Below are 18,132 nucleotides of genomic sequence, written 5' to 3'. Positions count from 1 at the left end.
CTCTTATAATCTCTGTTTGTCAGTGGAAATTATTCACAACACTGTTTTGCAAACCTTGTGTGTATGTGTATGTTATTTTTTTTAAATTATGGCAGCTGAGTGAACATCTTACTTTAATGATTCCTTGAGGATTCAAAAAAGAATGGCTCACCTTCTTGAGGTTTTACTTAATAAGGAAGAAAGCTCATTATCAAATATGTGTTGGAGAAATTAAGGAACAGAGAGATATTAGATGCATGTGCCTTGAAGAACTTTACAGACAACATCAATGAGTAGCTATCTAGAGTGAACCAAATTCAGGAAAACTTGATCGAATTGCTTGCTAAAGACAAGGTGGTATTCCATGCTTATGATCTTGTTGAATTTAAGGAAGGGGTAAAAAGAGATTTGCAAGCTTTAATCATAGAGGTTCAAAAGGATGACTTACCCCCCTCCCTCTCAGCTCCCGCATGCAATGCAGTCGTCTCAGAATTACATTTCTGTGTTCAAGCCTAAAGTCAAATGTTCAAGTTTTGATGGCCTGGATTTGGAGAATAAATTTGCGTTGAAAGATTTTCTAACGAGATTTGATCATTATACATCTGTGTTGAAGTCCAGAAGGGAAAAATTAACCTATCTCAAGATTTGTGTTATGGGATAAAGGAGATAATGTCATTCCTAATATTACCTGACCAATGAGGTTATACCTTTTTTTACATACGCCACAGGTCACAACAAATTCTTATAACTTCTGTTTGTCAGTAGAAATTATGCACAGACCTAATGTTTTGTTCCTACATGTTCACGGTCTATAAACTGCAGAATTCTTTCCTCTAAAAACTTTATTTAAAAAGGAGGGGGATGCTTTATTTTAAAAAGAGCAAAAGTGAAATAGATGAACACCCCCTACCTCTGCTGCTAAAGCTCACCTCAAAACCGAAATGCTCTAGCGATTGCATGTCTCGTTCACCACTTGGAAAGTGAGTGTTCATTTTACGTTAAATTTATATAGGAAAGTGATCCCCACTTTAAAATGTTAATTTAAAAAAAAATCCTTCTTTCCTGATATTTTTTAATGCTGATGAAACGTATTAGCCCCCCCCCCAAATAGATTTTTAAAGGTATGGCATAAGGGCCTACTTCACAAGATTTCCAGCTATGGTATAACTGGAAATGTTTTCTCAATTATTAAATCATTTCTCTGATAGGCTCATAAGAGTAGTGGTTGATGGGCAGAAGTCAGAGGCCCACAGTATTAATGCTGGAGTCCCTCAGGGGTCCATCCTGGGCCAAACTCTCTTCCTGATCTACATCAATGATCTCCTAAAACACATACTTAAATCATTCGTTGACATCTACGCTGATGACACGACCATCTATGGCAACACATCAAAGGCCGTGAATGACAAAGTTCTCTCTGATTCTCTCTCCTCTGATTTTAATGCATCTAAAACCAAGCTCCTATCTTTACATCATTAACGCTCTGATCCCCATCTGACATCAATTGAAATGGATGGCTCTTGTCTTGGGGAGGCTCCATGTTTTAACAAGCTTCTGGGTTTGTCCTTTACTCCTGATCTGAAATGGAATACGTACATCAAGTCTGTTGCCCAGGTCGCTGGGAAAATGGTGGGATCCTTCTATGGCTCCAGAAGATATCTCACTACTGAAGCAATTCTCTATCTGTATAAAAGCCAAGTACATCCAAGGATGGAGTACTGCTGCCACATCTGGGTTGGAGCTGCTAAAAACAGCCTATCCTACCTACTTCGTGGCTTAGTGGGGGATGCCCTTTTCTCTTCCCTGCAACCTCTCTCCCACAGAAGAGACGTTGCGAGCCTGTTTTTGGTTTATTGTTATTTCAGTGGCAAGTGCTCGTCTGAGTTCCAATCTCTCGTCCCCACCTCGCCAATCTTTCACGAAAAGCATCTGTCTAGCTGAAACCACTGTCAATAATTTTCCCCACTCTTTATCTGTCTAAATCAAAACGTAGATTCCATGAACAAAGCTTCTTTCTTAGAAGTGCATGCCTGTGGAACTCTCTTTCGTTTTCCTATTTCCCACCTGACTACAACTTGGATGTCTTCAAGTCCAACATAAACAAATTCCTGATGAATCGCCCCCTTTAAGTAAGACACTTTATCAGATCTCCATTACTAGCGATTACTACGATACTATCCCATTGATTACTGTACACGCAATAATCCTTATCCCCGAGTGGCTTCCGAGCCTTGATAAGTGGTGGTGACCTCTATGTTAAAAAAAAAAAAAACTTTTTTAGGGAGTAAATTACACTGGGTTAGATGGTAAAAATTTACTAAAAAAAAACAATCAAAACAAACAAAACTTTTGGTTAACTCCTCTAATGTTTCGGGTCGATAGTGGTTCCGAAATGGGGATCCTTTTATGTTACATTCATATGCAAAACTGTTCCCTCTACCGAAATTCTAAAATAATTGTTTTTTCTTTCTTTAATTTTTCCGCCAAGTTTTCCAGCGTTTTCACATCGCTTAAAAAATAGAATATCATTTTTTGAGGAAGGTAGTGATTTAGCCAAGGATGTTACTAATGTTCCACGATCATCTATAAATTTACATTAAAAAATAAATAAAACAAGCAAAAAGAAAGCAACACCAATGAAAACATTTCAATAAAAGAAAAGTTTTAATTATTTTGTTTGTTTTTTCATTTGAGGAATTCGGGTCTCACTTTGGTTGTTATGCTAACTTTTTACCATTATTAGTGAAATAAATAAATAAAAATCTTCGAACGACGAGATGAATACAAATTAGAACTCTCCAGGACACGAAGGTAAAAATTCTCGTTGTTCCTGTTCGGGAGAAGAGAAATAATAACAATCATGGCAAATGTTGATTCAGAATCGCGACCTAAGTGTAAATACGGAGCCAAATGTTACCGAAAGAATCCGGATCATTTACGCCAATTCCAACATCCGAAAAGGGATCGTCCAGACAATGAAAAGGTCAGTACGAGCAAAGTTTCACTAAAAGGAAAACAAAAAGAAAACTCGAATTCCTTTCAAAATATTCCCGCCATTTCTTTGACCAAATAAAAATAAATCTTTTTTTTTAAAATTTGTAATTAAGTTTGTTCTCATTTCTTTTGCCGGTGAAATAAATCGTATTTTTAGTTTTTGGCAGATTTTTTTCATCCGAAATAAATAAAATCCTAAAAGAAGAAAAAAAAATTACATTTGAAACTTAAATAACGATAAATTTCATTAAATTATTGGTACTTGTACAGTTTAATCAACACATTAAAAAATGAAAATATCGAAAAAAGTTTAAATTGTACGTATCCGTTATGGAATGAAGTTCTCCGAAAGAAATTTCACGGTAAATATTCAGATACGTTACAACAGAAAACCGACCACTCTAATTTTTTTTTTTTTTTTTTTTTTTTTTAGAGGTAATCGAGGTCGCTGACAACGAATCTGATAATCAAACCCGGGCCAAATTTACCGTTTGCATGGTATTAACCCCTGAACCCACGAATTACTTTCCACCATTTTACAGCTTCCGTTTACGATACGCGCGAGGTGGCATAAACGACGACAGTTGAGTGTGTCTTCACGTAGCAAACTGTCTTTTCACATGGCGTACGAATCTTTTTTTTTTTTTTGGAGGGGGGGGGTAATGTCGGAAAGACTTTTTTTTTTTTCATTGGCGGATAATTTAAAATTCGAGGAAAAATTTGTTTAAAACAATTTTAAAAAATGCATTATAGTACTTTGGGGGGGGGGTTATAGAACGTGTGTGGCTTAACAGGTGCTTACTGCTTGTGGCCTGGTAGACCAACACACAACATACCTTTAAAAACTTGTGTACTTTTGCTATCGTGCTGAAATAATAATGTTATTTTAAAAAGCTATTCTTAACATGAGGAGGGTAGGGTGTTTTGTAACTATTGTGCTTCCACCTAACAATTTAATAAAAAAAGAAAGATATCTGGAAACTTGAACTTAACCTGAAAAACATATTTTAAAATAGCACAGTAGCAAACGTACATTAGCACCAACTCGTTTTCTAGGGGGTTTCAGGTGTGCTGAAAACCAATATCGCATTTAAAATTTTCACGATATTGCAAACAAGTTCGACAACTCTAGAAGGGTCATATCAGTATTTATACCGTCAAATCATGTGTTATTTTGTTTAGAAAATTATATTGAACGAATTAATTGGAAGTTACCACTTGATTAAATAAAGTAAACGAACAAAATATACATTTTTTTTTATATATTTATGGCTATTTATTTAACAGAAAAACGGGGTTTGTATTACTGTACACATAGATTCGAAAAAGTTGTCAAAAAACAAATATATAACAAATAAATGTTATCAAAGGCAAGATAAGTTACTTTTCTACCAAACTGGATATATTTTTCGTGTTTTTAACATGTTTATTCAGCTCGAAAACCATACAGTGTTTATCGATGTATTGGAAAATTCAAAATGGCGCCCGCCCGAACTCTCTTTAACATGGTAAGTTTGGGAAAAGGTGTTATAAATAATATACTAGATAAAATACTATTTAAAAAACACCGAATATATGTCAACTTATGTCACGGTAACATATAATGAGCGAATTTCTAACAGTATGTTGTCTAGTTTATTATTTATAACATCTTTTCCTGAACTTACCGTGTTAAAGAGAGTGTCGGTCGCCATTTTGAATTTTCCAATACATCGGTAAACACTGTATGCTTTTCGAGCTGAATAAACATGTTACATTGAATAGAAACACGAAAAATATATCCAGTTTGGTAGAAAAGTAACTTATCTTGCCTTTGATAACATTTATTTGTTATATATTTGTTTTTTTGACAACTTTTCGAATCTATGTGTACAGTAATACAAACCCAAATATTTTTTATTAAATATTTTTTATTTTATGTTTTAAAACTTTAATAATTCATAATATCGTGATTTAACGGCGTAAATAGTAAATACTGATGTGACCCTTCTAGAGTTGTCGAATTTTGCCGGGACTTAACTGCAAGACCGCCCTTTTCCGCATGTTTCATATAGTAATATAACATGCCAGCCATATTTGTCTATACCACGTGCAGAAAGTTGTTAATTTTGGAGAATAAATTCGTAAAAACTGAAATGTATTTACAAGCATTATTTCAGGCCTAGGTACTAATTCCGTAAATTCTATAGAAGACTGCACAGAAGCGGCCTTTAAATCTAAGGGAAATAGATGCTTTAAAGAACGAACTGGTTGGCAACCGTCTCTTAATACAGAAGCCACGCGAACTTTACCATCGTTCCCATTGAGGAGTCTAAGTACTTTGCCTAGACTCCAAAAGGGTTGGGCTTTATTTGGGGATTTAATTAAAACGATTTCTCCCACTGACACCTTGTGAGGGCTACCGCACATTATATTGGCATCAACTTCTCTGAAGGACTACAAGTAATCTTTGTGCCATATCTTTCCGAATTTTTCGATATATTTCTCATCTTTTAGTACGATGTTTTGTTTTAATTCAGCTATCTTTGCTTCATCATACAAAGATAGTTTAGCATTTTCATTGATTCCAACGGAAAGAAAATGTTCTATTCCGTGTTCTGTGGAAGATTCTTCAAAAAATGGATCAAGAAGTTCTGAATAAGAGAGGATAGATTCATTACACTATCCACCAAATATGAAGCACAAGCACGTAAAGATTGGCAAACTTGATAAAAGGGAGGTAATTCTGAGTTTACTTCTTTGGTCTGGGCTTGAAAAAATTATTCCCATCCAAAAGGGAATAATTCTACTTGAAATTTTTCAAGCGGTCCCATTAAGACATTTGACCACACAGAAATTTTTTATTCGCTGAATTAAGTCCAGATCAACGAGACCATGTAGCACATTGCTATTTAGATCTTAATATCCTTGACAGACATAAAAACCTGCTTCAATTATGTTAGATGTAATCTTGTCAAATTTGTCAACTTGAAATTTCAAGTTAAACCTTTTTGGGTGAACAGGCCAGTGAAAGGAAAGGGTTTCTAAGAACCCAATTTGATGGAGACATCGAGCTCCAGGAGGCCCATAGACCGTGTTCTGATAAACATATTTACAAGCATTATTTCAGGCCTAGGTACTAATTTTTCTCTAGATTTCAGTTCCTGCAAAATAGTTTGGGAGAAAAAGATTTTTGACTCCCAGTGTCGAAAATGCAATGGAAAAACACTGGAGGTGGGGGGGTCCTTTACCTTTCAAGGATACTATTTTAACAGGGAATATACAATTTTCTCCATCAGATAAGGAAGTTATTCCTACAAAGGATTTTCATGTCTTTGGGCACATTACAGAGAAATGAGTCCTTAACCCATATGTAACGCATGGGTAAGAGAGTCCCTTCCCTTACATTCTTGTTCCGAGTGACCACCAAAACACTTAATACATAATTTAAGCTCTTTGGCGAGTAAAACTTTGAATCAAAAGAATATTATGATTTACCAATTTACATAATTTACAAAATTTATATTGGTCACCAGTATTATTGAGAAATTTAGGGGAATTCAAGCTCTTTTTATGATTAACTGTCCTATTAATTGAACTGGCTGCCATATTGGGTTGAACTTCAAACAAAGAAGGAGGAGGAAAAGAAAACGGTGGTTTGGGTGGGAAACTTTCCCGCTTTTTTGTATTCAAAGGCACTGCCTGTAAAAGTCCTATTATGTCAAAAAAGTTGGACAATGGATAAAAACGAAGGATAGCATTCTTTCGTTCTTGACATCTAACATTTCTAGGGAACTTGCGGAACAATCATAGTCCCAGCAGTGGAACCTTTGGCAAAAAAGTTTGTTCCAAAAGACTTATCTGATTGAAACAAGTCTATTTTAATCTGTTCAAGAAGGTTTTAAGTTCTAATTCCATTATTTGCACCACCTGAGGAATTATTTATTCCAATATTCAATATCTTTGATAAAGAAAGGATTCAGAAATTTTTCCCTCAAACAATTCAAGGCAGTAATATAATTGTCGCAGGTGACGTCCATATTAGAGATTAGGTCATAAGCCTTCCCCTTCAACTTAGATTTAAGGAAAAACAATTTATCTGCCTCCCCCAAATTGGTGCTACAAAAATCAAATCTGAGGAAAGTTCTAAATTCAAACTTTTTGGCCAAAGGAGACCCACTAAAATTTGAACATTTCCAAATCCATCATAAAGGCTGGAGAGAGAATGTCTCGGAATCTTGACCAAGCTTCAACCTCTCCTCCTGGGGGGATTTTAAAATGAGCTGGTCGAAAAAATCGTCTAATTCGTTTAACCACTTTTCTACATCCGCTGCTCTCGACACACTTGAAGACTGAGAAATTTTCCTTCAGCCATTCAACTGTGTTTGAAATGCGACATCTTTTAGCCTTAATCTGGGCAAACAAGTCTTTAACGGTAGACATTATGATGAATAAACATCTTGTAAACTGACAATGAACCTTAAATAGTGACAAGAAGAAGAACCGTAATAAAAAGACTTTTCAAAACAAAAAACAAAACCCGTCAACATGCAAAATATAAGAACGAGAAAATTAAAAGGGAGGGAATAAAATGTAATCCCCCCCTGAAATTGAATCAAATTATTTTAAATTAGCCTGCGTGCCCGGGTGTTTGGAGGTGTTTTTTAGTCTAGTAGGCATTCAAGTTCTATATATGTTAATCTTTTTTGCTCAAGTGACAGCAAATGGGTATATTAAGCGTTAACAGTTTAGGATTGCACATTCAAGAATTTGATTGTATGGGGAGGGGGGGTCCAAAAGTTATGTCTCCTATTTTTGATTTCACCTGAATGGAACAGAGGGGATTGCGAATTGCATTGTTATGATGACTGTACTTAAGCATTCATTACCTGAAAGTCTCATCTCTCTGTTGCAGATATTTGTGCGTCAGAATCAGAGATGTGTCCCTGAATTCCTGGTTAAAATGCATTGAGAATGGTGGTAATTGCTCATTTTAATTGTACCGCACCTTCGTAGCTCTTCAACTTTTTGAGTTTAAAAAAAAAAAAAAAAAAGGCTTTATTTTTTGGAATGAGCCTCATTTGACAAAGTATACTCCGGGTGCTCATGCACAGCCATCGTTCATCGCTGGCAAAATTGAATTGAAAATGGTGGTGACTAAATAGAAAAATAAATTCTGGAGCATAATAGGTCACTCGTTTCAATTGTACCACTCCTGTCTTTCTAGCTCTTCAACTTTATAAGTTAAAAAAAGATAGGAGGCTTTACTTTGGAACTTTACTTTTACTTGGAATGCCAAATCTTTAGTTGAACCTCTAGCCAGTATCTTCCCAGATTAATTAATCAGATCAGTTAAGTAACATTTCAGATGTTTTATATGACCACATATATCTTACAGTGTGCACATTACTAATTTCACCGATGTATATTCTTCCGATGAGGACACCTTGTGTTCTGTTTATTCTAGTTGCTGGATGCATTTCTTTTTTATTTTACCTACGATGCAAATTGTTTCCTGTTTGGTATGATATTTAAATCACAATTTTGCTGAGCCTTTTTTTTTTTTTTTTTTTTTTTTTACTTTATTCTCAATGTTTGATTTTTGTTTGCTACAAAAATCTGAAACTTGTTTATTGAAATTGTTAACATTGAAAAAAAACAAACAAACTCCCAAACCTGTCCACTTTTAGGATGAAGAGGAATCTCTTGCAAAGCAGCAGAAAAACGAAGGAAAAGCAGAAATCTCTGAAAATGTTAGCAAGGCAATTGAAAAGAAATCGGAAGAAACTGAATCGGCTGCCAAAGAAGAGAAAGGTGAAAAAAAATTTCAAGAGTTTATAGAAAAAAATTGTAAAAGAGAAAATAGTCCAGAATTCCTCCCACCCATATTGAAAAACAAAAATGATGAAAAATCTGTATGATGACGTGTGACATAAAGAAAATATTGCATTTTGAAAATCATCTAAATCTTATTTTTATAAAGTGATCTAGTGCAAGATGCTAACACCTCCTGGGAACGGATTACTCAGTCTAGAAAAGACGCTAGAAAGTTGTTACCAGGTGGGGAGTAAGTTAATCTTGATACTACGGCTTTCAAGATATGTTCGATTGTCAATATCTTATTTGTTACATTGCACTGTTGTACAATAAACTTGTTATAACTCACTGTGTGTGTTGAGGTTTCAAGGAAGTTCAGGAAGAGATTCCGTCGGAAGAGGCCAGCACTCTTCAAATTGGGTCAGTGTAGGAAATTATAAATAGTGGCATTTCCATCGGACAATACACCAGTCCACAACTCCATCTTTGTCACAGACTATTTGACCAAGATGAGTAACAGACAGTTCCTCATCCTCCCTATAGTCGAGACCTTGTCCCCTGTGACTTTTAGTCATTCCCTAAGCTCAAGGAAAACCTTAGATCAAGCACACAACAAAAGAAAATGGAGGGACAATAAAATCTGCAAATAAAATTTTATATGAGGCGAGACTACAATAAAGAATATATATGTGTGTGTGTGTGTGGAGACGTTGATAGACTTTAAAAAGCATTTAAGAAATAAATGTTTAAATTCAACAGCATTTCTCGTGGTTAACAGTAGCCGAATGGATTAGGTCCTTGCTAATGAAGTCAGGGATGGCTTCTGTCGCCGGGTTCGAATCTACCGACTGGTGTTAATCGTGACACCCTGTACTGATGATTCCCGAAAAGATGAAACACTAGTATCTGTAGGGATTTAAAAATTATTATAGTAAATAATTATTTATATATATATATAGTGGAAGATCCTGACACTTCCTGAGAATGGATTACTCAGCCGATAAAAGATGCTAGAAAGCAGTAACCAGGCGGGAAGTAAGTCAGTCTTGATACTACGGCATTCAAGATATGTTTGAGTATCAATATCTATTTGTACCATTGTACAATAAACTTGTTATAACTTTGTGTGTTGAGTTTCATTATTTTATACTGATTATATTCTTCCCAAGGATATATCCAAAGAAAATGGCTTATAAGCAAATTTGAGTTTTTCCATCATCCCCATATTAGGAATGGATTTTTAAAATCTTGCAAGTTTGAGTTATTTGGAGTTATTTCCCTCGTTTTAAGCCAGTTTTCAAGATGGCATTGCAGTATTGTCACTTGTTCGCTTAGCCACAAAATTTTATTTTCTTATTTGAAAATAAAACTACTTGAACAATTTAAGTGATTTTTGTGTACAATATTTTCTTTCTGTCATAAGTCTGTGCATCATACAGATTTTTTTTATTCTTGTTTTTAATATAGGCGGGAATTCTGGACAAGAACCAAAAAATTAATTTTTTGTCAACACGGTTTTCTTAATCACACCGTTAACTACTTAAAAAAACTGATATTTTCACATTTATTTCAATACAAGCAAACATACAATGGTGCTTATACAGTATTGTGTTCATATGAAAATCTCATTCCAAGTAAAGATTCTTCAATATACTTATGTATCATGCAAAATAAGTATTCTCACCAAAAAATTAGAAAAAATTATTGAGTACAAGTTTAATTAAAAAAAAATAAAAATCAGTTTTTGTATTTTGCTAATGTGCTATTGATGAATGGAAATACTCAAAAAACAAAGGGAGATAAATCCGTCTGTCATTTATTCAAGTAATAATGAATGGAGGCTTGGCAAAATACATGAACCGATTTTTATCTTTAATTAAAATTGTAGTCAATAATTTTTTCCTACTTTTTGGTGATGATACTTATTTGTGACTCAAATAGGAATTAATCAGATGTTTTATTGAGAGGCGAGAGAGGCAACCTTTCTGGGTCATAAAATAAGCTTAAATATATTTTAATTCATGTAAATTTTGTATTTATTCTTACAGAGCCAATTCTCTATTGAATATTATATTGTACCTAATATATAATAGTGATTTCAAAAGTTAAAAAGAAAAATGACTTGGGTGCCATCTGCTAGAATTGAAACCAAAACATTTAGCGCTCCAATCATGTCTCCTACTGATGTATCTCTCGATAGCTAAGAAAGATTTATTAAACGACTTTAAGAAAAATGTTGGCAAGTTGAAATGTACAGCTTGCATTTCAACTTGCTGATATGTCTGTACGCATTATTCATTCATTCAAACAAACATTTTACTCATTATAAACCATCCTTGATGTATAATTACTAATTTCTTGATCATTTCAGTGTTATGTAATCAGTAGTGCAAGAGCTTATCGATTAAATATTTACACACACATACATCTGCTGTTTTATTTATATAGATTTGAAAGAGAAAGGAAAGATGTCATATTCCAAACATTACATGCATAAATTGATAAAGTAGTTTAATTTTTATAAAGAAAATCAGTTTTGAGTGATTAATGTGAATTAGTAGGCATTACAACATAAATCCAAACTACTTGATCAATTTATATGATTTTTGGAATACAATATTTTTGTTGGTTCCCCCGATTTATCGGAGAGGGACCTATGTTTTCAGTGGCGTCCGTGCTTCCGTGTCTATTAGTCCAAACTATTGCCAGATAACCGTCCATTAGTTTTTCCTTAAATTTTGCTAGAAATTGTATTTCATTAAATAAATGTGCACAGTAAAAAAAAATATTTTTTATAAAAATTCCTATTGTGCCCCCAGGGCCTCAAGAGGTCAAAACTGCCCCAAAATGGCCAAAAATTACACATTTTGTCCCATAACTTTTGATCCATCCATTAGATTTTTTTGAAACTTGGCCAAAATGTGGAGCCCATTGTTCTTAATATAAATCCAGTATGGGTGATCCTGGCAAAATTTAGGTTCGCATCCCTGGGGACTTTTAGTGCTAAAAATGCCTCTTTGTGGCTCTTTCTTTCATATTTCGCAACAAAAACTTGATATGTCTGACTATATAGTGGTTTTTCAAGGTGGTCAACTCAAATATACATGTGTTAAGGCCTGAAACTGCACTGTTATCCATTTACACTAGGATTTGACGTCTCTAGGGGCTCAAAAGAGTCAAAAATGCCCCAAAATGGCCAAAAATGACACTTTTTGTCCCATAGGGTTTGATCCATCCATTAGATTTTCCCGAAACTTGGCCAAAATGTGGAGGCCATTGTTCTTAATATAAATTCAGTATGGGTGATTCTGACAAAATTCTGATTCGCATCCCTCTGGGACTTTTAGGGCTAAAAAAAACATGCCTTTTTGGAGCTCTTTTTTCATATTACTCAAGAACTTGATATTTATGTCTATATAGTAGTTTTCCATGGTGCTGAATTCAAATATACATGTCTTACGGCATGAAACTGCACCGTTTGTCCATTCTCACTGGGATTCGGCATTCTCAGTAGCTCAAAAGGGGTCACAAATGCTCCAAAATTGCACAAAATGACACTTTTTACCCCATAACTTTTGCCCCATCCATTAGATTTTTCAGAAATTTGGCGAAAATGTGAAGGTAAACTTGGCCCTTCACACTTCTTGCATTCATCATTTCTTCACTATTTTTTTGTGGCGTCATCTCATGCAGCATCAGAGGGGACCACGCACGCGTGACTTGTTTCATTACAAGTATGTACATCAGGGGTGCCCATTACATCAATCATGATCGACTAGTCGATTGCAGAGATATTATGGGTAAATCGCATTGGTGCTGGCAAACTTTCAGAACCTTGTGGCAGAGCTGGAGACACAAGCATATGTGCAGCTTGAGAGTGTACGTTAAATAAAACAAATTGGCAATTATCCGTTAGTTTGACAAATGCGTTAAAGACTTTTCTTTACTCGAGCTAATCGCTACATTCATGTGCTGCCCCTTCTAAGATCCGAAGGTTGTTTCACTTGCATCGAAGATTGCAATACTGTTTCACCCAAACTCTTCTGGAGTTAAGGATGAGATTCTGACACTATAAGCCGACATTGAGCTGATGCAGAGCTCATGCACAATCACTCACAAAGAACCAACATCAGAGAACATCAATCAGTGTGCTACCCTCGTGACTGTATTATTTGGTTTGATTTATTCATGTGAGTCAGTCTTTTCCCACATGAAGATCATTAAGTCCAAATACCACTTAGCCATGACTGATCAGCATCTATAAGTCTACTTGAGGCTGGCTATTAGCAGCTACTGTCCAGATCATGCATCCCTGACTGATTCCATCTAATGCAAGTCACCAGAGTAAGGTAATGAGAAAAAAATGTACAGAGCTGTACTGTGCAATATGGGTTGATAAAATAATGCAGTGTACACCTGCATATACTGTACATATAAAAATGATTTACAATATATTTTAAAAAAAGTTTTGTATTTTTAGTAGGTGGCAGATAATTTAGACTTAATCATGTCTTAGTCAGCTCTCTTGCTGAAAATGTGTGTGCACCCCTGACGTTCATCGTACAGATTTTTCCTTATTTTTGTTTTTTAATATAGGGAGAATTTTGGACAAGAACCTTCTCTTTTGCTCTAACTTTTATCTCTCTCTCTTTCTTTGTCATCTTTTTTTCTTTCTCATTTTTTTTCTACATTCTTAGTCAATCATTTCATATGGATTACATCTGGACAAGCTAACATTATCAACATCACTAGTAAATAGACCATCTAAATCTAACACCGTCTCTCTCTCTCTCTAACTTTAATTTCCTGACGAATGTTACGAATAGGGGAGGCTGAAGCAGGATGAAAATGTTCCGCTATGCAGAATTTTGTTTGGCCTCATTCTACATTTTCTTACAACAAATGAAAAAAAAACTTTGTCTAATGTCGTAACATCACATCATGTGGCACATTTGTCTCCCTCTTCCTTATCTCATGCACCTGGCAAAACAAACGAAAGAACGACACAGCGTGATAATAGAGTGGACTAAGTGTTTTATTAATTCAAACTGCAATTAAATGCAACAAAACATTAAAGTCTGATGAAGATGTGAAAACAAAGATAAGGTTGTAATGATTTAATGTCCATCAAGAAGCAATAAAAAAAAAAATCGCAATATACTTTACTACCGAAAACTATGGACATTAACGTGACTGGGGGCGGGGGGGGGGCAATGATGTGGGTGAAAGAAAAACGATTACTTATCTGGGTCAATAATAAAATCAAACAAAAATGTTTTTTTTTTTCATAATTTTTTAGATAAGGATTGATTATTTGTATTCTTCGAATTACTGTTCTCATCTTGTGCTATTTTTTACATTTCAGTCGATGTAACCTCTGACATTCTATCTTATCAATCTTGGGAATCTGCACAGAATTCTGAATGGAACCCTTTATTTAATCCACAGAGGTAGCATGCTCTCGATCGGTCACTGGATACAAGTCTTAAGTACACTATCAACAATTTCCCATACTCTTTACCTGTGCCTACACCTGAACGTAGATTCTATGAACAGGGCTTCTCTCTTAGAACTGCTAGCCTGTGGAACTCTATTCTGTTTGCCTACTTTCCAGCTGACCACAATCTGATTGTCTACAAGTCCAGCATGAACAAGTTCTTATTGAACCGTTCGCCTAAGTAATCCAAGTTACAAAACTACCCCCCCCCTTCCAATGTAAAAAAAAAAAAAATCTATATTTTGAGTGTTGCCTGCATGAAGGATTGAAATTTCAACCTTAGAAGAGTGTAACTTCTACTACTACTAAATTTTTACAAGTACTTCATCCACTATACCACTGGTCTGTGTGTGAATACGGTCGGAGTTTACATTTACCAAAGCATTGTGAAAATAGCACTGAAGATGAGAACAGTAGTTCGAAGAAGCCAAATATGAAAAATGTTTTATGTTGCTCAGATTTGACAAATCCATTTCCCATCAAGAAATTTAGGAAAAATTTATCAAGATGTTTTCCACACAAAATCTTATATTTTCAAAAAGAAATATTTTTTCTTTATCATATCTTTAACCTTCTATTTTTCTGTTAACTTATGAAATCTTGTAAATTTTCATTATTTGAAATTTCTCTTTTCTTTTTTTTTTTTTTTTTTTTTTCTAGAAACCAAATCTGTAGAAAAATCTGACAACAAATGTGATAAACTTGAAGAATCGGTTCCGTCTCCACTGCCACCACCACCATCTCCTGAAGATGTTAAAGAAAACATTAAACAAAAATTTTTGGTGGAAATGCCAAAAGATTTTTATGAACTTTGGGAATTTTGTAAAGTAAATAAACCAGAAGATCCTTCAAGTGAGTAAATGTTTTTTAAAAAAATTTTTTTTTTTTTTTACTCAGTTCTTGTTTGCTCTTTTTCTTAAGGAATCAAAAATATTGGGTCTCATCCAGAATTCACCCTATATTAAAAGACAAAAATAAAGAAAAACTCTGTATGAAACAAAAATATTATTTTCCAAAAATCATGAAAATTGATCAAATAGTTTTATTTTTAGATAAGAAAATAAAATTTTATGAGTACCTTTTTTTTTTTTTCTTTTTTTTTTTTTTTTACATGAAGGTCACCACTTATCAAGGCCTAGGAGCCACTCGGGGATAAGGGTTATTGTAGTATTGTGAATCCTAGCTTAAATGCTATCTAGGTAGTTGTAGAAATAGCAAGTTATGTAGATATATTTTCGATTCCCATCAGCAAGTTTAGTGGGGGTCACAGAAGGTTAGATTTGACAGGCATCAAACTCAAGTTACCTTTTGTCAACCTAGAGAGAATGCACTGGAAATTAGGGGTGACATGCACTGGAAATTAGGGGTAAAACGGGAATTGTGGTCATAGTCTTCCAGTCGACCACATGTGAGAGTGGTTTTGGCTTGCAGATGGAACGGACAGAAGATTAGGGTCTCTCCGCAGCAACCAGGGTCCATGATAGGCTTGCCTTTTTAATAAAACAAATTGAAGCTCCAATCCATCTCGTGTTATTGATGCATCTGCAGCAGTAAGTACCACTCCCCATGAGATGGCAGCCCAGCGACAAGAAGATATCCGCTGGACAAGGCAAGCAGGTATGTACACATTATATATTTGCACATACATGTTGAGACCCTCCAAGGCAAGAAACTGTGTAAGAATAGAACACACACGCACACCCATATATGTAAGAACACACAGACTTTAAAAGTACCCTTAAAAGTAAAAGTAACCGTAAAAGAGAATAGCACCAAAAACGTTTAATAAGTAAAATTAAACAATTAAACAGAAGAATAAAGTAATAAATAGAAGGACGCAAAAGTCCAAGCTTTAACATTATTTTGTGTACAGTAATCAATGGGATAGTGTTGCAGTATTCATTAGTATTGGAGATTTGATAAAGTGTCATTACTTAGAGGAGCGGTTCATCAGGAATTTGTTTATGTTGAACATCCATGTTGAAGTCAGGAGGGAAACAGGCAAGCGGTAAAGAGTTCCACAAGCGTGCAGTTCTAAGAAAGAAGCTTTGTTCATGGAATCTACGTTTTGATTTAGGCACAGATAAAGAGTGGGGAAAATTTTTGACAGTGGTTTTAGCTAGATGGGTGTTTATCGGAAAAGATTGGTGGGGGGGGGCAGAGATTGGGGCTCAGACGAGCACCTGCCATGGAAATAACGATAAAACAAAGATAGGCTCGCAACATCTCTTCTGTGGGAGAGAGGTGGCAGGGAAGAGAAAAGGGCATCCCCCACTAAACAACAAAGTCTATTTTGTACTCTGTTAAGGCAGGATAGGCTGTTTTTAGCAGCTCCAACCCAGATGTGGCAGCAGTATTCCATCCTTGGACATACTTGGCTTTTATATAGAGAATTGCATCAGTAGTGAGATATCTTCTGGAGTGGGAGAAGTATCCCACCATTTTCCTAGTGTCCCTGGCAACAGATTTGATGTATGTGTTCCATTTCAGATCAGGAGTAAAGGTCAAACCCAGAAGCTTGTCAAAACATGGGGCCTCCCCTAGACGAGAGCAATCCATTTCAATTGATGCCAGATGGGGATCAGAGCGGTGATGATGTAAAGATAGAAGCTTGGTTTTTAGATGTATTAAAAGTAACCAGCCACCTCTTCACCCACTGTACCATGCGCTCGAGATCAGAGGGGAGAGAATCAGAGGACTTTGTCATTTACGGCTTTTGATGTGTTGCTGTAGATAATCGTCTTGCCCACCATTCTGAAAAAAATTTTTGGAAACCAAAAAAGATAACTCAACAACAATTCATACTTACTAGATTTATGTTGTAATGTCTACAAATTTCCATTAATTGCTTTAAAATCAGTTTTAAGCAATTAATGGAAATTTGTAGGCATTACAACATAAATCTCTCAAATTTGAATTATTGAGTTATATCTTTTTTTTTTTTATTGTTTACAAAATGGTGGACAAAACTCTGCTGTTACAAAAATTGGCTTTCTTATTAAAAAAATAAAACTATTGGATCAATTTAGTTGATTTTTGGAATATAATATTTTCGTTTTGTCACAGATTTTTCTTGATTTATTTATTTATTTTTTAAATATAGGGGGAATTCTAGAAAAAATGTATTTCTTCATAAAAATAAACTACAGGGTGTCCAAAAAGTCACTGAAGGGTTTTGAACTTAGATTCTTTGTTTTTGATGATATCTTTCTGTAATTTTAATTCAATCTAAGATATTGATAAATTAAAAAAAAAAAATGCAAAATTCAAACAATTTTTATTTATGAAAAATGTCTTTTAAATGTTGCCCATTTTCAGCTTCGCATATTTGTGCTCTTTCCAAAATATTCATGACAGATTGCAGAATCCCTGGATTACGATTTAACTCCCTTATTTCGTTCTTGATGTTTTCCTTCAATTCTTGCAGGGTTTGGGGTTTGTTAACATAGACTCTTTCTTTAAGATATCCCCACAAGAAAAAGTTGGGGCTAATCAAGTTGGAGGAATATGGTGGCCATTTGACATTGCCATAGCGCAAGATAATGTTGTCACCAAAGCATTGCCTGAGAAGCTCCATGGTGTGTCACCGTATGTGCCGTTGCCTCATCTTGGTGGAACCATAATTTGGGCCTATTTTGAATTTGTGGGCGCAGGAAGTCTGTAATCATAGTCCGGTATCTCTCCAGTAACAGTGATAGCATTTTCTTCTTGATCTTAAAAAAAATGAGGTCCAATAATCTTCTTCGTTACTGCACACCATACAGTGCACTTTATGGAATGCAGTTGCTTTTGATGAATTGCCTTTGAATTTTCAGAGCCCCAAAATCTGTAATTTTGTTTAACAAATCCATTCAAATGAAATTTGG

At 34.9% G+C, this 18,132-nt stretch overlaps 1 protein-coding gene across 1 annotated transcript in view; it reads left to right on the top strand.

The window, feature by feature from the left end:
- Nucleotides 1-2,759: 2,759 nt before the first annotated feature.
- LOC145277626 (histone PARylation factor 1-like) overlaps nt 2,760-18,132 on the top strand; it is a 30,505-nt gene continuing 15,132 nt past the window's right edge. The window contains exons 1-3 of the mRNA XM_080129180.1: nt 2,760-2,962; nt 8,643-8,766; nt 14,927-15,118. Of these exons, the coding sequence (XP_079985306.1) occupies nt 2,840-2,962; nt 8,643-8,766; nt 14,927-15,118 (439 nt within the window). The 5' untranslated portion in view covers nt 2,760-2,839. The remainder of the gene's footprint in view (nt 2,963-8,642; nt 8,767-14,926; nt 15,119-18,132) is intronic.

Source organism: Euprymna scolopes, chromosome 6, assembly GCF_053919585.1.
Source record: "Euprymna scolopes isolate OS-2025 chromosome 6, ASM5391958v1, whole genome shotgun sequence".
Lineage (NCBI taxonomy): Eukaryota > Metazoa > Mollusca > Cephalopoda > Sepiida > Sepiolidae > Euprymna > Euprymna scolopes.
The sequence above is the reverse complement of the archived record's forward strand: the minus strand, read 5'-3'. Positions and strand labels throughout refer to the sequence as shown.